Source organism: Hemibagrus wyckioides, linkage group LG06 (genome assembly GCF_019097595.1).
Source record: "Hemibagrus wyckioides isolate EC202008001 linkage group LG06, SWU_Hwy_1.0, whole genome shotgun sequence".
Lineage (NCBI taxonomy): Eukaryota > Metazoa > Chordata > Actinopteri > Siluriformes > Bagridae > Hemibagrus > Hemibagrus wyckioides.
Window position 1 is genome coordinate 25,461,456 of NC_080715.1, and position 25,084 is coordinate 25,486,539.

The 25,084-nt window shown below is 37.5% G+C and overlaps 2 protein-coding genes across 3 annotated transcripts; both read right to left on the reverse strand.

The window, feature by feature from the left end:
* Positions 1 to 2,578: 2,578 nt before the first annotated feature.
* acp6 (acid phosphatase 6, lysophosphatidic) lies at positions 2,579 to 10,967 on the reverse strand. 2 transcript variants are annotated; one of them, XM_058393065.1, is made up of 11 exons: positions 9,923 to 9,982; positions 7,232 to 7,457; positions 6,956 to 7,084; positions 6,220 to 6,350; positions 6,036 to 6,115; positions 5,845 to 5,932; positions 5,020 to 5,152; positions 4,664 to 4,764; positions 4,207 to 4,299; positions 3,537 to 3,702; positions 2,579 to 3,453 (listed from the first exon to the last, which is right to left on the reverse strand). In XM_058393065.1, exons 2-11 carry the CDS (start codon positions 7,445 to 7,447, stop codon positions 3,319 to 3,321), a joined length of 1,272 nt encoding a protein of 423 aa, XP_058249048.1. In that variant the 5' UTR covers positions 7,448 to 7,457; positions 9,923 to 9,982; the 3' UTR covers positions 2,579 to 3,318. The 2 variants fall into 2 exon arrangements, with proteins under 2 accessions (XP_058249048.1, XP_058249047.1); XM_058393064.1 differs by lacking the exon at positions 9,923 to 9,982 and adding an exon at positions 10,809 to 10,967 and having other exon boundaries at positions 2,581 to 3,453.
* A 636-nt stretch (positions 10,968 to 11,603) lies between these two features.
* On the reverse strand, positions 11,604 to 24,257 carry gja5a (gap junction protein, alpha 5a). Its single transcript, XM_058393066.1, has 2 exons — positions 23,981 to 24,257; positions 11,604 to 16,012 (listed from the first exon to the last, which is right to left on the reverse strand). The coding sequence occupies exon 2, from the start codon at positions 15,972 to 15,974 to the stop codon at positions 14,748 to 14,750; it is 1,227 nt and encodes a 408-aa protein (XP_058249049.1). The 5' UTR covers positions 15,975 to 16,012; positions 23,981 to 24,257; the 3' UTR covers positions 11,604 to 14,747.
* Between the last annotated feature and the right edge of the window lie 827 nt (positions 24,258 to 25,084).

Genomic DNA, 25,084 nt, shown 5'->3' on the forward strand with positions numbered 1-25,084 from the left:
AAGAGGAGGCAAGAATCAAACCCCCAACCCTGGAAGTGCAAGGCAAACATGATAACCACTGTGCTACTGTAGCCCCTATTTTCTATTTATTCATTTATTTATTTTTTGCACATTGATGTAATCTACAGGTATTAAAGTTACCACAGCCATTCAAAAAGACTGAAGTCAATTAAATCCATAGCAACTGATTACTAAGCAAAAACAGTACAATTTCTGGATGTGTTTCAAATATACATACTGTTTTAAAGATGAACACTTGATGCTTTGCACATTTTAGAAAAATAACATCCTTAAGCAAACCAGATGCAGTAATTCCAGTGTAACTAATTCACAGGGTCAGTAAAAACAGCCCAATATACACTTTTGTCATTCTTTTGACAACTGCACATGCAATAAATGCACATTCCTGCTCAGACCTTCTACATTTTCCAGGACTTTTCAGTGCGAGTAATCTAACCAGGGTGTAGCCAGGAAAAATAAATGTTAGGATTCTTTGCAAATTCATAACCTTTGAGAAAGCAGTGAACAAATCTTTAACTTTGTGAGTAGTAACTGTTGTAGAATTTAAAAAAATATACAATTTGGTAAAGGCAGAAGACATTTAAAATCTAATCTAATGCATGTATGAGGTAAAGCTTTTGGTAAAAATAAAGCTTTTGTAGGATCATATTGTGACCTCAAATACTTTCATTATAGAGAGTGCAGAATGAAGCAGTATGGACATGTTCTGAGCCAAACAACCTCTCAAATTGTTCAGCAGGACTTCCGTTGTGTTTACATCGTACACTGTGATCATTTAATAACAAGTGTGTGGGTTATTTAACAGTTTATTGTCATTTGCATAAAGAATACTTTTTTTTTTTTTTTTTTTTTTTTTAGCTCTATGCAAGTAAAAATAATAGTAAGTCAAAAAATATGAAATAATATATGAAGTCAAAAAATAACATGGAGGGAAATTTTGCACATATAGTACTTTAAATCATTAATGTATTCTTAGCAAAGTAAAAAACAATAATAATATTTTTAACATTGTAAATATTGTATGCAGCTAAAAAGTGTGAAGCACGTACAGTACAAGAAAAGGCTGTCTGACTCTGATATTAGTTCTAACCAACATTAAAAGCACATGTTCATGGTAGACATCCTGTCCTGTGAATCAGGGACCAAGTTCAAAAGTGCTTTGCATGATCACATGGTTCTGGATTCCGTGTTGACATGTGCACACCTGTTGCCCTCTGCAACATCATCTCCTTTTGCATAACAATAGGGTCAATAGGGAACTTCCTCTACCCTGGACTAAGATGCCTTTATTCTCAAGGTCAGAATATTCATCAACAAATTGCTGCATTAATCAATTAAATCAAGCTCTTTTTGTGCTCGGCTTACTCCCAAACTTTACCTCAGGAACCAGTCTGCTGCTACAATGGCCATATGCACTAAAAATAATTACAGTAAGCAAGGTATCATCATTCAGAACCAATGACAACAGCTGCAGGTGTTTTTTTCCTGCCGTTGCTTTAATGTGATATATGGAAGGTGATACTGAAATGCTGAAATGTGTTTAAAAGAAATATGAAGTAAATACACAATATGACTAAAGGCATGTAGATGCCTGACTTATGTGTGTATGTATATATATATATATATATATTCTTTTCGGTTAGACTTCAATTTGATAAAAGATTGAATTGATTTTCATAGCTGGATCAGGAAGCTGTCACAAGGTTGCAAAGGACTTTAACAGGAAACATGGCAAGCTCATCACATGGCACTGATTCCAAACTGAGAGCCAAACGGAGAGAAAACGGAGAAACGACTCCATGTGTGTTCACAAAGAAATGTAGATGATTTATAAATAAAGTTCAAGAATTTTTAAAGCCTTTCTGCTAAAAATGTTTAGTTTCCCAGTGTATTAAGCCCTTTGGTACATGCTGTATTATAATTCTGGGCTGTCTGAATTTAGGTCAGGTGATCATGTAGCAACAGTGCAATGCATAGACACACATATGCCTAGAGCTTCAGTTAATGTTCACATCAAACATTAGAAGTATCACATCAAACATTAGAATAAGGAAGAAATATGATCTTAGTGATTTTTCACATGGTTAGTGGTGCCAGACAGGAGGGTTTGATTATTTTAGAAACTGCTCAAGTGCAGCTCTCACACACACCCCCCCCCCGAAAATCCAAAATCATCCAGTGAGATTGCAGTTCTGCTGGCAGAAATGCTTTGTTGATAAGAGAGGCCAGAGGAGAAAGGCTTGCTTGATTTGCACTTACAGGAAGGATATGGTAACTTAAATCAACACTCTTTACAAATGTGATCAGCAGAAAAGCATTCAAAATGTATAACATGTCAAAGCTTGGTAGATGGGCAGAAGATCCAGTCCTGTCAGCTTAAAACAGGAATCTGAGTCTAAAGACGGAATAGACTTACTGAAACAGGCCAAGTGAATATTGAGGGGGAAAAAAGCCCAAAACATTGTCTTGTACCATATGGAGGCAAAAAAAAAAAAACCCTAAACTATCCACAGCCTTATAGATTCAATATAACTTGTATTAATAATCTTTTACTTTTTTCCTTTATTTTAATGGCTTTACATAACACCTACAGTTACAGATCTGAAAAGAGAAGTTCAGGTTATATGAATGATTGAGTGAACTCTGAGGCCTTTTTCTGTGCATGCTTTCAGTAAGACAAAAGAGTTATGACTTGAGTTATTTATTTAAACATTTAACACTGTCATTGTATGTACTTATAATATTTACTAAAATAACACAAATTTTTATGAAAGATGTAAAGTTGATATAAATTCACAAAAACAGGTGAAACCTAATTCATTATCTGTCACATCGCAGATATGCAAGAAGTGCGCACACTCCAATCCAAAAACACAAATACACAAATGCAAAAGTGGACCCTGAGTGAAAGAATCACTGATTACTTTATAATAAATAATTATAATAAGTTCACTTTTCAGGGTCATTTCCCTTTCTGTCTTGTGATGAGTATCATAAGTGACATTCTTTATTAACGCCTCATTCTGAATTTGATTTGCTTACAAAATATCTTGCATACTACACTTTTTGTGTTCTGGTGACTGATGACATGATTAAAAACCAAGTCTAACTTAACTAAACTAAAATGTAAATCTGCGTATACTGCTCAAAAAAATCTAAACAACTAAATAAAACAAGTAATGAATAGCAGACTAAAGTTCTTAAATGTGTAAACAAGAAATGAGATGAACCTGCTTCTGTTGCACCATATTGGACATGTGTGTGTGTATGTTTTCAAAGGCGTGAGGTAGTGTGAACTCAGCGGGTGGGGATGTCTGCTCTGCGGTTGCAGAGGGTGTGGTAGCTCTCCTCAGGCAGGGCATACATGGACAGAGCCTGCTTAAACTCTCTCAGAGGACAGTAGACATCACTACAGCCGGGGATCTTCTGATCCTTTGAGGCACAGAAGAATGGATTTATAAGCAATCAGTTTATATTATTTATGGCCTATAAAGTCACAGTGTCACAAGTCTTACCTGACCGATGTAGGATATTTTGACATAATGCTGCTTGTTGTGCCGGTGTTGGTAGAGCTCAAGTGTGATATCGGCAGCATACGGAGGCCATCTCATATCAAATACACCCAATGCCATCAGGCACGGCATTAGCGTAGTGTCATGTACAGAGTACAGAAACAGCTTCCTTGTACCACAAATGCAGACACACATGCCCAAAAAAAAAAAAAAAGTTAGGTCGCACTGAACAGGATGTTTATCAGCAAGTAGAAAAAGGAATAGGAAGGATTTACTGCAGTCTGTCAACATTATCTCAGAGTATGGGCCATTAAGTGCTGTTACACTTTGGAACAGTCTCCACTATGACATTAAGTAAACATTTTTAAGATACAAAATCCAATTTTCTAATGTTGTTTTGAGTACCTCTTAAGCTACGTTCACACTAACAGCCATTTTTTACTGTAGGTTGCCAGTCGCTGTACTATGAAGTCGCCAAAAGGCGTTACTTCTACTGGTTGCCATGGTAATGTTCCTCAGTGGAAGGTGCAACTAGCATTTCACTTGATAACAAATCATTTTTTGCCGCTATAGTGTCAGGTTATCAAGAAATAACTGTTGGTGTAGATGTGATTACTTTTTAGTCCCACAATGTGTACGCTTTCGAATCTTCAGAAGTAATCAAAATACTCACCTGCCTGAATCTGAGGCATTACCGTGAACCTTGGTCTCCATGTTAGAGAGAAGTGTGTGAAGCACAGGACCCACACAGAGCTGCAGATTCTCCCTGAATACAAACAAAATCACACAATTACAGTCCAGAATGTTTTCAGTTTCAAAAATATATAACCCCTGCTATTTATGATATCATTGCAACAAGGACTAGAGTGTATATTTATAGGTAGTCCAAACAGTCAGGAGCCAATCAGAGTACCAAGTATCTCTACTATTTGAATAAAAGCTTTTTATGAGTTTTTTCATGTCAAAGAAAGAAAGAAAGAAAAGAAGGAAGGAAGGCTTTGGTACATTGCTTGCTAACTTTTCAGACACCCCGCACTGCACTTTAGTGTTCAAAATCGACAAAATGTACAAAAGCCATAAGCCACATGCTTAAATTCCTTAGCTAAAACATGCCCTCTAGAGTGGCTCACCTGTTACTGGGCTCATAGATGTGCCAGATCATATCTACAGCTCTCTGCTCTACTTTAGCTCTCCAGCTATCTAGTGCTGCAGGCGACGGTAGTCTGTGAGTCTAAAAACAGAACCAAAATAAACATTTTTGGCCTAATGCTGATTATTATTATTGGTATTTCTAAACCTATTCATGCCAGTAAAGCTTTGATATGAGAAAACGATCAAATATTAGATTAATTAGATTTCCACCTACCGTAAGTGCTGATGAGAAGACAGTTAATGTTTGCTACGTTATCAAATAATGATTATTTTAAGAAACACCATCTACCGGAGACATTTCTTAATAGATAAGTGTGCAAAATGCTGCTCCAACCTCTCTGGCTACCATGTCATCTCTAATGAGGATGAAGTCGAGATGCTGATGAGGCCTGACACCCAACACGCTCTGAATGCTCTGAAGATCAGAAGCAATGTCTGGCAATGTGGATGATTCTGCCCAACGAGAACTGCAGACCAGAAAGGAAGCCATTTCAAAATGCTGCTTAACTTGAAACAGTAATACTGATTACCTTATCCAGGACAAACAACAACCTCATTTTCATTTGGCTTGTAGACTTAATTTGATTGACCTACAGCACTCTGAGCTCACAGCCTTTCAGAGTCTGCAGAGGTACAGAATCAAATATCTGCTTGTTGTGTGTGCAGCATGTAGCAATTTGTCATCAAATTTGGTGTTTTTGTTTGTAGCGTCAGTGTCTGGTTTCCTATGTACTGGATACATGACAGTTAAGCTATATGGATTTATATTTATTAGAATGGAATTTGTTTCTGAGGTTGATATCTTTAACAAAAATGCTCTATTGTTATTAAAGCAGGTCCAAATTTTGTTTCCTTTTTTATTAATTAATAATTACTCTGACATTATGGCAATTGCAAATGTTCAGTAAAGCTCTGTATCGGCTGTCAACATGCATTACTAACCAATTTAACAAGCCTGTAGGGGTGCTCTGTATAGAGGCTGACTTTCTTTTTCCTTCTAACAGGCCCACAGTGAAGACATTATATTCACATGATGCACAATAAGTTTTATCAGTAATTAAAATAGGGACTCAAAAATGGTCTTTGAATAATTATTGTACTAAATTTCAGTGGTATCTTGGTAACAGCAATAGTACAAAGTTCATCTTGTACATCTCACCCACTGAGCATCTTGAGAAGTTTGCATCCATGGTAGTTTGGGTAGAGGATCTCTTTTTCTGATTTTTCTGTGAGGATAGGCACAGTTTCTTGAGGAAAAAAATAAAAACATAAGAGGGGTTTAATACACTCTCTGATTTATCCCCAGCAAATCTACACACACACAGACACAGATGGTGCAGTTGTCTTTACCAGTCTGTTGCTGCTGGAACAACCCTGCTACCAGACACTTGGCTGACTCGATGGTGCGGACGATGTTGGTTGAACGGATGCTGCAGAAGAACAGACTCAAGCTTCAAACTCATATCAGCAATGAGTAATGTGAATCATACAAAACGGTTGTTTATCTAGTGAAAGAAAATTAAAGATGACTCACTAAACTTCTTTACTGTTGAAGTATGGGCTAAGGAAGGCCACATCCTGAATGTACCTCCTCCTCAGTCTTAGTCCGAGATCATACAACTGTTGCATGCCCACTGTGGTCAGCTGACCTGGGTATGTGCCACCCTAAAGAAACAGAAAATCTGAGGTCAATGTCATAGACTGACTAAATGATAAGAATAACACACCAAAAACATCAGGTCAGAGTAAGATTGATATGTGGACACTACTTTAGCAGTTATTATTTAGTTTTATTTTAAATCCCACTGTGTGTCTTGTCTTTGTCAGTGGATAAGCGTTTACTATGCATAAGGATGAATAGGAAAACAATGAAACAACAATTAAATTTACTTTGTGTTTCATCTTAAAAGAACCTTAACGTTCCAACAAAATAATCTCACTATATAGTAATCTCTCTAAATATAATAAAATATAAGAAGCAATGTGTTTTGATTTTACCCCTGCTAAAATTCTGACCCAAACAAAACATGTCCACACAGGACACCCAGAACATGTCCACACCTTACATGGAACATTATCTGTAAATCTTTCTTCTTTATATATAAATATTCTCCACTCTGTTGACCATGGCATACATGTTAGTAATACTGCTCTCTTTGTGTGTATATGCGAATTATGAAAATGAACTTAATCTATACTAGCAGCTATATCCAACACCCCATCCCTTGTTTTCAGCTGTATATACACAAAACATGTACATGTGTACTGACCGCCAGTGTTCTGGCTCTGTAGCTTTCCTCCACAGGAGAAGGGGGTCTTGGGCCTCCCTGTAGGTCTGTAACTACATAATCGATCTTGGTGTGATCTGGAACCTCCAGTAGGTCAGGAACCCAGTGCGCCTTGAAAGATTAGGCAAGAGAAAAGAAAGGCAAGATAAAAGCAGACTACAACGCTTTTGGAAGATTAAACCGACTCTATATCTTTGCTTCAGTTATCCAATAAGAATCTCTCTCTCTCTTTTTCTTTTTCTTTTCAGTGAACCTCACCTCCAAGACATCCGGTATAGATTTCAGTGGTGTTCTTGCACCATGTCTAAACAACACCTGAACAAGTTTCAGCTCGTACTGAGATGAGGACTGGTCGGAACTAGGAGTATTGGTCAAATCCAAGTTTGCCTGTTCAGGCTCAGTGTTTTTCCGCTGCGCCCAGAACACTGCAGAGCCGAGAACTGCTGTTGTCATAGCACCCACGCGGGCCAACATGGTGTCGTACCTTTCAGGGGGGTTAGAGAGAGAGAAAGAGAGAGAGACACACACAAAGAGAGAGAGAGAGAGAGAGAGAATGAATCTGTCACTTTCTTTCATAGTCTTCCATTGTTTTTGTGTAACATTTAGAAGAGAATATCCGAAGTACAAGATTATGAAAAGTGAATTGCTGGACACTTTTTCTCCTCAGATCTGGAACTGCCATCAAAGCTTTGATCAGACCTGACATCAGATCAGTCTCCATCATACACTCCCAGAATACTTCAAAGTGATTGAAAAAAAATTCTGTTCCAGGATTTCTTTTCTTTTTTTAAAAAAAGGAGAGAAAAAGGTAAACAAGAAACAGCTACAAATACTACATGATAATCCAACTACTCTCCATATGTAAAACAACCACACTGACTTTACTAAGCATTTTAACTAAAAATTATTACTGACCATTTTTTGACCAAACTAGTCAGGAAAGGGTCAACTTTAGCAAAACAGGGGTATTAATATAATCTGGATGGATGATTTTTTTTTTAAGTTTGGAAAAAAAAACAAAAAAAAAACAACACATTTTTCTACACTGTAGAACTGACAGACCCTGCAGGTCTAACACAGGGAATGTCAGACAAAACCAGAGAGACACAATACAGTGAAATACTGTTATACCTTCAATAACTAACAAAACAGCATACACTGATTGAGCACTTTATTAGGAACACTATATACTGGTTAGGTCTTCCAATTCTTTCGAAACAGCCTCAGTACTTCTTCAGTTATTACATTGAAGATGTTGGAAATATTCCTTTGAGATTCTGGTCTATGTTCAGATGATTGCCTCACATAATTGCTGCAGATTTGTCAGGTGGACTTTCATGCTGTGAATTTCCTGTTCTACCACGTCCCATAGGTGATCTACTGATTCATATCCGGTGACTGGGAAGATCACTGCAGATCACTGAACTCATTGTCATGTGCATGACACCAGTTTGAGACGATTTCTGTTTAGTGACATGGTGCATGTTCATGATGGAAGTAGCCATTAAAAGATGGTAAATTGTGGCATTCCCCACACCATTACACCACCTCCACCAGCCAGGACTGTTGCCACAAGGCAGGTTGGGGCCATGGAATCATGCTGTTGCTGCCACATTCTGACCATCTCCTGTCCAGTTTTGGTGAGTCTGTGCCTACTGCAGCCTCAGTTTTCGGTCCTTGGCTAACAGAAGTGGAACCTGGCATAGTCTTCTGCTGTTGTAGCTCATGTACCTCGTGTTTTGATGTGTTGTGCATTCTGAGATGCATTTCTGCTCACCACAATTATACAGAGTGATTATCTGATGATCTGATTTACTGACCTGACCTATATTATCATCAACAAGGTGTTTCTGTCCACAGAACTGCTGCTCACTGGATGGTTGATCTTTGTTGCACCATTCTGAGTAAACTCTAGTGAGTGAAAATCCCAGCAGATCAGCAGTTATACAAATGTTTAACCTAGCTCATTTGGCACCAACAATTATGCCACAGTTAAAATCACTGAGATCAAGTTTTTCTCATTTTGATGGCACACTATATTTAACATGTAATTCATAGAATAAACAATAATGCAGCACAATATTTGTGATTGTTGTTTGTGTTAAGTGTGAAACTTGTGAAGCTACACTCCAGACACAATGTATTCAAATTCATCTGGGTGTTGCTGCAGCCAATATTCAAACCTCTGAAGTCTTGCAATGCAAACTGCTCTCTTAGAAGCTGAGACACACCTCACATAGGTTTTCCTGAAGTAGCCACACAGACACCACTAACAGTGTATTAATCTGTATTTATGATTGGAGTTTATATGTACCACAGATTTACAGCAATGTGTATATTATATATATATATATATATCTGATATATAAATTACTGCGACAATCACTTAAGCAGAAACAACAGCGTCATCCATATCATGATGGGAATTTCTTGACTGCCCCAAAACCTGTACATCCTTCTTCTACTTCACCCTCATGCCTTGTAAAGCACCTTTAAAAACCCATGCTTTTCAACAACCCGATAGCTCATTTGCATCTTGTTTCATTTTAGTTTGCTATGTGTTTTATCTTTGCATTCTTTTTTTCTTTTAGTTTTTTTCCCCCTTTTTCCTTATTTAATTATTAATATAAACATGGTGTCAACATGATTTTGTGTTCTTGATGTAACTGCATAGTGGCCTTGGGAGGCTTGCTCCAAAATAAAATGATATAAATGAGTATGTAGTCTTGCTGCCTTAAAGCTCCAGGATCCTGAGCTCAGGCCTGTGACTCTCTGTGTGGCATTTCTCTGCATGTTCTCCCCGTGCCCACATGAGTTTCCTCACACCTCCCAGAAGGCATCCAATCAGGTGGATTGAGTAAGAAGAATTGCCCCAAGGTGTAAATGTGTGTATATCAATGTGTGTGTGTGTGAATTTTGTCCAGCAATAGACTAGTACAGTGTATATACCTGCCTCATGCCCCCTTGTTCCTATAGCAACCACATCTCATGATCAGGATGAAGCAGTTACTGAAAGTGGAGGAATGATTCTTATTATTACGGAGTAAGTCAGAGCACAGAGTCGGCTCAGCTCTCCAACAAGAGTCGACTCTTTTGACTCCCAAATGACTCATCGGTTAAACTGCTCAAATAAAAGCTTCCTATACCCTTTAACAAAACAATAATATAACAAGATCTAACAACATAATTTGCACTGTGCTTGTTATAAAATCTAAATAAATGGAGAAAAGCATTGTGTTACCTATTTGCTCTTAAAAACCCCAGTAAGCATCACTTCATCATTATTTAATTGCTTTTATAAAACTGTAATGCTGTGTCAAACAACTCACTCGATCAAATTAGATACATAAATGCGGAATACAGACTGACTTTTTCACCAGGATTAAATGTTTTCAGATCTTCAGACACGTGAGTCGACTCATTTATGAACGACACACCCCATGGTACAGCGCTGTTCGGTTTGCGACACCGGAAGCCAGTAAATGAAACAAAATCCGGCAGGTTGTTAGCCAACTAGCATTATACTTCTCATAATAAAGGCGAAAGAAAAACGATAAAGCATTACGGTTACACTTATTCTGAATGGTTTCCCTTGTCTCTGAATTTGTTGGAGAGAGACGGAGAAAGAGTTATAAAACTTCATCTCATTCAAAACATCATATTTAATGTAGAAGCTATCTGTCAAGTTATTCCCCAGCGATTCATCACATTATCCCTCTGCATTATTCTGTGGTTAGCTGTTCATGACAGCACATTCTACCTGACCGTGGTCAAACAAACACACGTGTTGTAATAAAATGCTGGTTAAAACGATCAGGTTTGTTATTTTACTCACTAGTTCACGGGTGTCCGGTTAGCTAACTAACGATGCATTCATTCCTGTTGGCAAACTTTCGGTATTTTGAAAGTACCGAAGCCGGCTGAGAGAGCAGTGTCTGCTGGACTTTGTAGTTCCAAGTGGTATTAAATGCTCATATGGAGCGAGTAAAAATAACTACAATTCCCAATATCATCAAAGTCTCGCTGTCACTGCGTTTGGGTATTACCGTATAGATCACCATATGGGAGCAAAAGAAAAAAATCAGGTGCGACGTTTTCACTTAAAATCCCATCATGCACTATCGGCCAGGTGAGATGGTCACCGGTAATCATCTCCTGTGTGAAAGAACTATTTAGAAAAGTGTGTGTATATATATAATGACTTACTACTTAATCAATGCGCATTGATTGTGACTGTACTTTTATATATTGCAATAACAGTCATAGTGGTGCAATAATAGACTTGATGTGTCTTACTAAGTGTAATACATGGCATTACACACACACACACACACACACACACAGCAGTATGGTGGTGCAGTACTGCGTTTCATCCTGCAATTGGGTTACTTCCTGTGTCAAGTATTGCACGTTCTCCCCATGTTTGCAAAAAAAGTCATGCCTGTTTTGGTTGCATTTGAATGACCATTTTGTAACACAGACATGAAATTCTGTGTTACAACTGGGCCACACTCTGAATTGACCTGAGCTGAAACAATTAACTCTCAAAAAGCCTGGCTTTCTAAAAAATGATTGCTTTTTAAATACAGTTTTATTCATACCACATGATGTCACTACATAACAGCATTCTGGATTTTGAAATCCTCTTGAAAAAAATAATTGCACTCTGTATCTCCTCACCGGCTTTTTAATTTGGCCACTTAAAATAATAATGAAGTCTATTATGATCAAAAGCAATAGAGGCGAATGCTCTAAGTGCATTTGATGGGAATCATGTGAATAATTGAACAATATCTTAAGATGAACTTTGCTATATGAAAATGAGACAAGGATGTCCTACATGAATGTGGCAATAATAATAAAATGGGATGGCGTGATGGGTTAATTATATTCTTCTACAGTCCCTTTGAATGGTTTCTTTCTCTTATATCACAGGTGTATGCTATTGATTACAATTTATTTATTTAAGAACGACACATCGTACTTGCTGGCCGTTTATAGTTAATCTAATCCTGTGACTGTAAAAAAACAGGTTAGTACAGGTTAGTTAACAGCCATGAATGGTCATTTATTCACCAGACTCTCTGTTTTCATTTTCTATTTATTTCTATTTATTCTATATCTAAGTTATTAAGAAAAAAAACCCCTGATACTTTCTCATGTTGGAAAAAATGTAATCATTTAAATAATACAAGTCTTTGTTTCCTGTTACTATAAAAATGGTAATGTACTAGAGCAAGTGCATTAATGTAAACCTGTCAGTTGCATTTGCATTAAATTTAATCAACAGTGTCTCAGTCAGAAATAAATTCAACAGCATTGTGGTATAAAGAAAAATATGTAAATACAAGCACGAAGAATGTAAGCGGATTCAGGTTGCTAGGATTTGTGGTTAAATTACATCATAAATTTGTACTTTAATCATATCTCCTAATTTTACTGTGTTTTCGGTCTGCTGTGCTTACAAGGAATTTAGATATTTGTAATATTATTTAGGTCAATTGGCACCTTTCTGTAAAAACAAATCCACATGACAAAGATGATCTTGACATCCAGATGATTTGTGTTATTGTAGATCTAAACACAACCTTTATTTAAATAGGCTTTTTATTTAAAGAAAGTAGAAGGTCACAGTAAGATGTAGATGTGTGATGAATGACTAAATAATTTGAAATATTGTGTCATCTGAAAAGCAAAGTAACAAAGATATGGATTTCTGTAAATAAGACACCAATAAACAGCCACTCACACCATGTTTCAGATGAATTAACATAAAAAAAATAACAAGAACATGTTATTTTCTGGATTTCACCGCAAAAGTGTTCACTGTGGCATAGTACATGGTCATTCCCAATCTGGGTTTACATAAGGCTGTAGAAATCCTCTCATTTTCTACACACAATTGCATTTGTGTATATATAAATTTAGCCTTCTACACATGCACTAAATGTCTTTAAAATGATCTTAAACCCTGGTTTCCGATAGCATTCCTTTCTAATAAACTAAATGCAGAGAGAAACTGTAGCCTTTTTCAATTGGCCCTTGGATATAACGCTTCCAGGATTAATTTTTAATTAAAATGAATTGAAATTAACTATTTGTCAGACTGCCAAGCATGTAATTATTTTCTATCTTTAACTGTCACAAAGAAACTGTCACACAGTTTTCCGTCTATAAAACTCGTTTCATGCATGAGGCTCAATTCTGCAACTTCTAATCTAATATCTAATATGTGCACTAGATGATTAAATGTTAAATGATCTGTTCAGTTAAGGCACAAATATTCTAGGTAACTAATGGATTTGGGAGTTGAAGGAACAAAAACCTGTGACCAAGCATGTGTCCTTGATTTGGTCTAAGTTGCTTGTTGCACCTGTCAGCTTGCCCAGGTTTATCATGCTACACACACCGTCTGCATGACATTCCCACCGCTAACGTACTGTTTACCCGAACTAGGTAAACGTCATCCCCTTGAAAAGTGCGTTTTTAATGGTGTGTCTCTTTGAGATTCACAGTAACACAACACTCAATTCCTCTATGTACATATTTGACACCCATACACAAGGGGTTGAGGTCCTTTTTCACAGTCTTGACCTGATTGAAGTGTGGTTTTGGCGTATATGGATGGAGCTCTTTGGTTAAGTTCACACATTGCTTAACTTATGTTTAGTGTAAAAGTGATTTTGGTTTAATCTGCTTCGAATGATGATGCAGTTATTCTCTTGGTTAACATTTCCAGAGACAGTGATGTATTCTGGGGAAAAAAAAGTATCTATTGTATTTTAAAATGGCTTTGTGAATAGTCTGAGTGGTATTTCACCCATGTGCAAATTACAAATCCTTCCCTTATATAGTTCACTTTCAGAACTTGACATACTCCCATATTCCCACTTCTAATACTATACAGCAGTTTCAGTGAAACCAAATAAGGTGCTCTGATACAGATTCTCTCTCTTTTCTCTATCTTTCTCATTACTGACTACATCTAATGGTCTTTTTCAGGAACCCCTATATAAAAAAAACTCCTAACTAAACTAAAAATCTTAACTCATTGCTAGTACTAACAAAGAATCTCAGCACATATTGAATAAAACATCTAAAATGCTGGGTTTTCTGCATTTGGGTTAAGAATTGGTTGATGGGCAATCTAGCTCTAGTATTTTGAGGATGAGGAGCACAATGTGTGAATATTCATTAGAATTTTCAATTGCACTCATTGAGAGCAGCAACCAGAAGAATTTTGTAGTAAAACAAACCGCTTGCAGCTGTAAGAAATGTAAGCTTTTGTTCACAGACATCATCATTTCTAATTTACTTGGACCTTTTCATTTGTAGATGATTTGATGTCCATCGCTCAGGATTTCTAAATGTCCATGGATAATATTTTTCATCTGAAAATCATATTTAATTGAAATAATATTAACTAAAACTGTTATAAAATGTCCCAGAAATCTGGTTTCAATGTTTAAGCAAAATTAGGTGATTTTAGATCAGCATTGCAGGATGAATTAAACCTTATTTTCTGTAGCATTAAAATCACCTTGTTTGGTTAGTCCATATTGCATCCAGTCCCAAATTGGGTTATTTTAGCCCAGAAATATTTAGAATGTACACACGTACACAACATAGGTGCAAAAGTTCTACATGGACACCTGACAGTTACACTGTCAATAGTGTGGAAAAGGTCCACATATGGGTGTGATCATCAGGTGTCCACATACTTTTGTCCATGTAGTGTACATATACACAGAATCTGGATCTGGTTACACCTGAATCACACTGCTAGGTCAGGCCGTGTTTTGCTGCTACTGGACCCGCTTGTCTTACTGAAGCTACGTTTGTCTCTGAATAAGCTACCATTGGACATTGGTGTGGAAGGAGCACTGGGTAGCACTTCAGCAGGGATGTTTCCACAAGATACAATGGCTGGTCGATGATCATAGCTCATTCTCAAGAAATCCTCCCCTCCTCCCAGGTCATCATGGTTGTGCCGGCAGTGCTGCTCAGTGGCCAGGTTGACCGAGTTCTGCTGGTGGGCCAAGTGGTTAGTGAATGGTTGGTAGCCAGAGTGGATGGAATGAACATGGTGATGAACATGTCCAGGTGATGGTGATCCTCTTCCTGATGCTAAGCACTGATTAAAATCTGGAGGTGGGGTGCAGTTGTTGGCAGGATGCAACTGGGAGCTGTTTGGAAAGTTAGGCGGCATGGTTGCAGAAACAGCTTTTCCGCTTTTGCTGTTGGTTTCGGTCTTGCTGTTAGTGGCATGTTTCTCAACATGCTTATGGAAGCAGCTCTTGCACTGCTTCCAACCGAGGTGATAAAGCTCCAAAACACTGAGGAATAGGGACACGGCTGCCACCACCAGCATGAAAACAATGAAGACGTTCTTCTCTGTAGGACGTGACATGTAGCAGTTGACCGGGTTGGGACATGGTAAAGTATTGCAGTGGTACAACGCCTCCAAAAAGATACCATACATCATATACTGGATCACAATGAAGGTCACTTCCATGACCAAGCGTAACAGGATGCTCAATACATAAGTGTGCAGCAGAGCACCTTTCAGACGAATCTTGGCTGGTGTTTCATCAGCTTTTTCTTGCTCCAGGTATTCCTTCTCACCCCTTCCTGTTTCTGCTCCTCCATCATCTGCCTCATGCTCTTCCTGTTCTTTCCGCCGGCGTTTCTCCTCCACACGCACAGTATGCATGGCATGGCCCATGTAGATAAGTGAAGGTGTGGAGACAAAGATGATCTGCAGCACCCAATAACGGATGTGGGCAATGGGGAAGGCACGGTCATAACAGACGTTGGTGCAACCGGGCTGCTGGGTGTCGCACATGAAGTCAGACTGCTCATCACCCCAAGATGACTCGGCTGCTGTACCCAGGACCAGGATGCGGAAAATGAAAAGGATGGTGAGCCACACCTTCCCCACTGAGGTGGAGTGCTCCTGCACCTTTTCCAGGAAGTTTCCAAGGAGACTCCAGTCCCCCATGGTTCCTCACAGTCTACACTTCTGCTCCCTCTGACAGCCTTTGGGACAAAATGAGAAAAATGTAGGTCTGTTTAGTATCTTTAATTAACATTTACTGTAAGGAGACAGGGAAGCAGTACTAGAGCTAGATTTGACTGTCATGTATTATTTGTTATTCTTCTTACTATATTTAATTCATTCTGCAGGTGGCACTAATACTCCATTGTTCTACCATTTACCTTTGAATTCTGTACACTGTCAGAATAAAAATCTACAGATACTCATTTCTTTTGTTTTGCAAGGTACAGATAATGTAAATGGACACTTAATTGTTCAATGGCTCTAAGGTCTAACACCTTATTATGCATGATGGTCATGTACATATAAATAGTGATATGTGTATATATATCACTAAACCTAATCAGTATGGCCAATGATCTTTACATAACTTTTTTCTTACACATAGCACAGTTGGTTGTGTCCCAACAATCGCAGGTCTTTTGCTTCGTAATCCCTGCAACATTTGTATAACTTCATCTGCCGCCATCTGTCAGACCCCTGTGAGACTGTCATGTAGATATGTTGTGCATGTATATTAAGTGTGTGTTGTTAAGAGAGTGGACAGCCTACAGTAAAGTCACAGTGGGATTAATGTTTCTAATCCTGGCATGCCTCTCCTTAGTTTCATGGTCAGTTTGGATAACGGCTGGCTTCTGTGGCCTTGGCATGACAGGGCATGGTAGGATGATGCCAGGGGCATGGGAATTGGCCCTCTGCATAACTGATCCAAACTCCGGAGAGGATGATCCTTTTAGACAACAGTGCAGCTGTCCCTGTATCACCTGACATTTTGTATATTTCTTTTTCTGTATGTGTATATTAATAAGAGTGATAGCACAGACCAAATCTATAATTAAAAAGGTGGAAATATTCATCTTTTATGAATGTACGTAGCATTTGAATTTTTATTAATCTATTTATTACAGTACCTTAAATAGTGAATATTGTAATTATTTTTGTAAGATGTCAAATAAAAATGCATAATAAATAAAATAAAGTAAAATTAAATAAAAAAAAAACTACCATTAAAGACTTTACACAAAGATTGTCATTAAGAGAGCAATTAATGTAATGTCATTTTTCTGTAAAAGTTCTGCCAAAGCAAGGCCCTAAACTGCTGCAGGATGACTGTATCATGGCTGGCCATGCACTCTGATGCCAACTATCTCAATTGGGCTTTGGTGAAGAAAGGAATTTCACTATATAATGAGCACACTTAAAATTTATATGTAACATGGCAAGCCTTTTTTCTCCTTAAACCAACCTCACCCCTGAAATGGCATATTCATTTTGAGTCGCCTTTTAAGATAAAAGGGCAGAGCTGCTTCCTAGAGGCAGACCTCATTTCCTAGCCAGCGAAATGTTAACTGAAATGCAAGATCCATTGAATGGCAATACTGCACTGTATTGTTTTTCTGTGATCTTTGAAAATCTATAATTATTATGATGACTTATAATAATCTCAAACATTTTAAATTGTCCCATTGTCCTCATGCTGCATCCTGTGTGTATATGCATTCCTATATTCATGCATACTTTAAGCTTTCACCTAAGTTCCATCCTGTACTCAAACTTTACCTTGTTTTTGCTAAGACCAAATAAAGGAGTGTACTTTAAGAGGCTCTTTCATACATTTGTACTGCAGTCAATAAAGTCTGGATCATCAAGATACTTAACCTGATCAGTGCCCAACAAAATGTGCAGCAATGAGTAATCTTACAAGTATGCTGTTTGCACATATACAAGACTTCTTATCATGAACCTGATAACAATGAGCTAAGAAGACTGTGGAAGTGTGGTTGAAGGTGTTTCTAAAAAATCTGATGAATGTTTAGTTGAAATGAAATTTGCAAAGCTCCCTAAATCAAAAATGAAATGCAATTACTGAATAAGAAGTTACAATTGTATGTGTCTAAACATGTCCTCTGTAAAAGGGCAGTATACAGTAATTGGGAGTAAAATTTACCACATGTACACATGCAGCTGGCTCCATTACATCAATCCTTCAACCTTAATTAAGGTATTGCAGCAATGCCATATAAAACAGTGGGGGCAAACCACAAGGATATGCAGAACAATGCTATCTGATATGTCTCTGAGACACAGAGCACTAATTTATGACAGAAGGAATTTCCTTAATACCAGAATTAATTTCCAATGCTGATGTACTTTACAAATTTGATGGCACAAGGCCCAGCAGTAAAATAATGACAGATGGCACACTAAAATTCTCTGAAAGCTACTAAAAGCACACTTCGTTTTAAAATGCACCATTTTATTGGAAGTCAGGATTAATAATTAAAACTTTATTTTTTTATTAATCTTAAGCAGTGTTCTAATCATTAATGATAAAAAACAAAGGCAGGGGAGTTTAAAAATGACTGTTAATCAAGTTATTTCATTACTAGAGGGACAAAAGCAGCTTAAAAAAGGTTATTTTGTTTTGTTTAATTAATCATAATTACTACTTATATGAATTATTTATTGAAGTCATTAAAGTGGCAGTTTTGCTGATAAAAATGTTCCGTTTCTGGGCAAGCAGTAGTTCAGTGGCTAATGCATTGAACTATTGATTGGAAGGTTGTGAATCCCAGATCCACCAAGATGCCACTACTGGGCCCTTGAGCAAAGCCCTTAACCCTCAGTTGTATAAAATGAGATAAAATGTAAATCGCTCTGGCTAAGGGCATCTGCCAAATGCGGTAAATGTAGATAACACGCAATTTACCTCACAGAGCACTGATCAACCATGATATGCCTATTGTTTAAACTTTCTTTTCTTTTCTTTAAAAAAAAATGCACTAGAACTTTGAACTTATAGCTTCTTGTTTCAAATCGAAAATAGACTTTGGATACTAATTTGTGACTGTATGATACATTGCTATATATAAAAATGAACAAAAGTTCACGGCGGAGCTAAAAACAGTAGTAGCCATTTGCAAAATCATGCATTTTTTTTTTCTCAGAGCATTCCTTGCCAACAAAATCTGGCAGGACCAGAGTTTTCAGGGGGTTAAAGGTATGTTATAAGTCATTTGCATTAAAATATATTTTTCAGCTTTTTGTAATGAAACTGTTTATGTATAAATGAAATGACTCAACCACCTGGCAGATTTTGTCATCTAAGCAAATGTCCTGGACTCTGAGATGGTTAAAGTCACCAAGGATTACAAGTCCAGTGCCTGGGTACTTAGTATGAAGCAGGTCAAATGAGTTCATCTTAATGTGGAAATTGAGGCGGTGAATAAACCACACACACAGTTATAGCAGATATGTGCTGTGGGAATTTCAAGGGTCTCACTTTCACCCACAGACATTCTGGCTGGTCTGGAACACCAGTTTAAAGGGATATGATGAAATGATAATCTCTAATCTACAGTGCAGCACCTCCATCATGATAAGTGGTTCAGCTATTGGAAAATGTCCATCAATGGCCAATAATTCTTCAGGCATGTGGGGTGTAAACTAAATTTCTGAAATAACGGCCACTGTCTTGATAATGTGTTTGTGTCTTTACCTGCTATTATAGTTAGTGTCATAACAGCACAAAACTATGTATGCAATATTCTGATGAATGCTTGCATTAATTTTATCCATATTAAGGTGTTATGGTTTTTTTAATACTGAGTTCTCATTAAAATTTTCCATGTGAAATGCAGTGGGAAAAACTCTGAATGTTTTCCCAGGATTCTCTAACAACAAACTAGTGGACTTCCTCTTAAAACATTCAACTGAATGAATCATGAAGGCCACTATAATGGCTCAGGGTCTGGTGGAGTTTAACGAAGTCAAGTGTGTGTGTGTGTGTGTGTATGGGCTGTCAGTGGCCTTGGTGGGAACAGAATGTTAGACATTTAGAAAACAGGAACGCGACGGAAATATCCATCTGATTCATTGGCATTACAGTCTCCGTCTTCCTCTCTCCCTTTCTTTCTTTCTCTCTCATTTTTTTTACATCTTCCTTTTCTTCTTCGCTTAGGAAGCAATTTCAAACAATATGATTTCCTCCAGACTAGCTCTCACAGGGGTCACAGTGTGAAATGATACCCGGCTCTCTTTCCTTTTTCCCATAAAGTGTGTGAGTGAGTAAGTGAGTGTGTGAGTGAGTGAGTGAGAAAGAGAGAGTGTGAGAGAGAGAGAGAGAGAGAGAGAGAGAGAGAGAGAGATAAAGAGAGAGAGAGATAAAGAGAGAGAGAGAGAGAGAGAGAGAGAGTGAGAGGTTATTGAGAGGACATAGAGGGTCATTTGATCGAGTAATATTTTATCATGCCGAGACAATGCACCTGACATTCCACCAGACAGCTGAACCTTATCACCAGACATTTATGAGGTGTTGTAGGCAAGGGTGACCAATCATGCTGGTTTCTCCAAAACATGAACAATAAGAGGGCAAGACATACACACTGCTAGATGAACAATGAAAACAGCAAACACACACATTTTTGTACAATGATCTAAGGGGAGGGAAGACTGTTTACATCTTCTAATTAGACGCTTTAATGATCATTTGATAAAATCAGGCTCTGTTTGTAGATTGTAAAGCTAAAAAGGAAGAGAGATAATCAGGACTGTTTGTGCAGACATTAGATGTTCCTGTTTTATGATCTTTTTGATCAGAAGGCATTCTTCAAGTTTATTTTTTTACTAAGCAGGATGTAAGGAGTCGTGTTGTGGAAACGAGTGCTTCTATTTATATTCATGATAAAATATGATGATGAACTTTGTGAAGTAAAATTTTTTAGGAGTGGTTGAATGTATGTGTTTTCTGTGTATAACTGTAAGTGATGTAGTTAGGTTTAGACTGATGGTAAATGATGATGACAGTATATTAAGCCTTTTATGGATGTACACTAGGCACTAAAATTAGATGTGTAATGCCCTGTATATGTGCATGTGATGCAGGATAATACACTGAGCAGTAAGTCATGTAAGGTATGTGACGTATAAAGAAGCTGTGCTGGAAACATTTGTAAAGCCATATTTTAATTCACAGACTCTTGGCTTTAGAAATCTTCAGCCCACCACAGAAGACAAGATTTTATCTACTGTATATTATAAATAGTACTGTATATGCTGCACAATGTTTTAATGCTTGAGGTTTTTAAAGTTTGGAACTTTTAAGGATGTGCAGGAGAAAGATTATCAAATATTTTCACCATAAGCACACTTGTCATGTCAGCTGTTTTTGTCTTTTGTTATATATTTGACAGAGGCACAAGAAGATTATGCAATAATGAATTGCTCAATCTCTGAAAAATATCTATTGACACTTATGACTGAGTGTCGGTCTTAACCTGGATGAGTCTCTGAACATGCTCTGTTCTCTATGAATATGTCACTGTCAAGCCATAGTAATAACAAAAATAAACATAAGAATAACATATACCCTCCCCCAGTTAAGTGAACTGCGAAAGTTCTGGTAACGCTCTGTGAAGTTGCCAGGCTGTGTTGGCATGTGCTGCCTTGCTGGTTTTCCTCAAAGCACTGCTGTTGCCGTGGGCACGCTGATGCTGAAGCCATAAGAGGCTCTGTAGCGTCCACACATGGCCCCTACCTCTACCAGCTAAGGATAAATATTTACATAAACCCATTCCCTCAAACCGGAGACCAGTGACGACCAATGTCGCACCTTCGACTGCCATCACACTTACTTACAATGATGAAGTTTGAAGTGTCTCATGGTGATGGTCTGATTGATCTGGCTGATTGTCTATGCCTAAGGTATTGAGCTGGACCTGTAACTGGATAAACTACTATCCAGTCCTATCTATTCCTTAAGCAGCACACTCTTATAAGTTGAGCTGCTCTGCTTGAGGATTATTTCAAACAGCTTAAAGTAAGACAGAATCAGTTACGTGAACTTTGACAGCTGTAGGAAGGCATTGAGCTTATTCTATATCCATAAATAACTCTCTGTTACTGGATACTGCACACCATCACAACTTCCAGCTAGAGCGTAAGTCTGTGAGTAAAGATGGTTTTGAACCTGCACATGGTGGTTATATAGACTGAATAAAAGACAGTTGTTTAAATCAGAATGATTCATTCTGTACTGTATTTTTTTTTTTTTGTCAGTGTCTAGGACGAGGATGAAAATCTAAGACTGCCATCTCTGAGACTGAGATAGACCACCACCACCCTGTACACATAAAAAAAAAAAAAATCAAAATAAATAAACAGACGTCATCGTTGCTTGTCACATAGATAGCCTGGTAGCTGTCATCACAACATTTAAAGGACAATCCATTTCTGCTTGTGAGGTTACTAAGTGAATAATGTGTTACCTTAAAAGGCGGTTCAGCCATGCTCTCCGCTTACACCAAACACAGATCTACAGTACAGTTAAAGAGACTCCCTCCAACTACTACATACCAGTGAACATGTACAGCATTCGCAATCATTGCAAAAGAGAAATAGCTTTGACAGTTTAGTATACTGCTTATACTCTGCCATTTAAATGGCAATTCTTCTGCAAAAGTCATGAGATGAAACAAGAAAAAAACATAATATATTATTATATAATATTACATTATTATATAAATAATATATTTATATATTTAATAATATATATATTTCCCTACTTTTCAGAAACTTTTCATTTTTTTCATGTGTATAGCATATTTTTAAAATTGATCCTATTTAATCTTTAACTCATTTTTTCAACAATGAGACACAAACTTATAACTCCTTAAATTATAACTTAAAAATAGATCTTGCTCTAATAAATCTAATGTACAGAATAACAGACACATTAATTTGTACCCCTCAAATGTATGTTTGTGCAACCATTTACATGTTATTCAATTGCGGAGGACTTTAGCACTTATTCGGCATCAGCGTGTCTAAGTAAACACATTTACATAGAGATTTTTGACTGCTTTTTAAAGAGAGTCTTTAATCTCAATTGCCTCAGTGTCTCCCGCAATGACTGACCATGCCTGAGCCCCCTGTGATGTTGCCATTAGAGCAATTAAAACAATGAATGGATTAAAGCTACATAAACTAAGAGGACAGACTGTGAATATTAGCACTAGAGTGTGATAGGAAGTGGTTTACGCTCTTTGTACACAAAAAGCAAACTTTGGTAATCCACTGTGTACACTCTTATGATGGATTGCCATGCACAAGAAAAATAGAGAGACAGGAGACGTGTGCCGACTTACTCAAGTAATTTTCAGTTCCAGATGTTGTCCTGGGTCATGTGGAATCTCACACACTTATTGGTAATGCAAATATATACGTATATAAATGAGAGAGCAAGGGTATTGGTTAGGACTAATTTAGACATTAAAAATACAGTAACTGCAAATTTTCTAATACCTCAAAAATGTAACTTTAAAATATCTTGCAGTATTTATTACATTACTTAACTTTTCACTTCAGTTTGTTAGTGTAGACAATTTTATCTATTAACCAAATTTGCACCATTTAACTTGGATTGTATCTTCATATATAAAAAATATATTCATATGTTGTATCTTCATCATATGTCATTATCATTCTCTGGTGTTTGTTATATATGTTAAAGTCAAATCCTTTCATAAATTTGAGTGGTGCTTTAGCAGCAGGTTGTACTTTTCATTTTATAAAAGGTACCACAAACCAGTTCAAGCTGTCATGAAAATGGCAAAAGTACACAGTGACGCATAGTACAAAAGTAAGAAACACTTAGCATACATCATTTTAAACTTTCAGCTTGAGATATGTTTTGTTTACTAAGTGGAGCTTAAACTGATTTTTATACTGACGTTTCTCAGTTCTAATTTCCACAAAGCAGAAATTACAGCTACATATTGAGAAACACATAGGATTTTATTTTATGAGGTTTTAATCTCTGGTCTTTTTTCAGCGACTCTGACAATTCCCATCTGCTCTGTTCACTCTGTAACAAATGTTTGTTTGAAAAAAGCAGTGACCATTTGACATACACAACCCCAGTGACTTACAGAAGAGGAGTTCATCATTACCTGTCCCACTTCGGTCTCTATATAACAGATGAGAGTGTATGAGAGCAGAGTTCTTGCTCTCGTTTCCCGGGGATGAGGGAGAAAGTCCTTATCCTGCTGCTCCGGGGTACTTGGGGTTCTGGCCCGATGGTGCCTTCTGGGTAATGATGACGATAGACAATGATGCACTCTCTAAAGATCTGCAGATTTGTGTGTGTCTGTGGTGATGATAAGTTGCTCCTGCTGCTCTGAGGCTGGTGACACGCTCTGCTAGAGCTATGGGAATGAGGGCACGAGTGTGGGGCAAACAGAGAAATACTGGGCCATCTCTGGGAGTGTTTCCTATCGCCCCCCCAACACCCCCCCCACCCCCTCCCAGGACATACACAAGCACACACACACATCCTCCTCCCTCTTCTCTTCCTCTCTCTCTTGCCCTACTCTTCACTTGCTGGCACTTTATTTTAGTAAGTTTAGAGAAGAATACCAGAGTGTAAGAAAAGGAAGTGAGATTGTATTAGAACACAATGGGTGTACAACTTAGGCTCCTTGTAAAGTGTTAGTGCTTCTGGTCTGCACTGTTGTACATGTGCTTTGGTGGGATTACGTGTGTATGTGTGCGTCTCTGTGTGAGATTAAAAGTGTAGGTGTGTAATCTGTTAAATACAATCATTACCTCCTATTATGTACTTACTTAAATATGCATACCAACAAATGTATCATTGTGTGTAAAATATTTAATAATGTATACTTGACTATTGAGAGAGAGAGAGAGAGAGAGAGTATAGAATGTATGCAATATAACTAGTTCAAACTGAATGTGAAATATGAAACATTTTTCACCTTTCATAAACACTGTTCTATTTTGCTATATTCAGTATAAAGTTTCAGTATTAGTTATCAGTAATTTTAGGATGTTTTATCCATCTACACCTTTCAGTATGTCTCATACATCTTCTTTTTCTCTTATTTTCACAATTCCCTGCTTCCCCTCAGTGGCACGCAGCTGATATCTGCAGGACTTATATAATAGAAATCATTTTGGTTCATTTCCACCTTGCTGTAGGGTGAGAGCATGCATGTTATACTAGCATGTGTGTGTGTGTGTGTGTGTGTGTGATGACA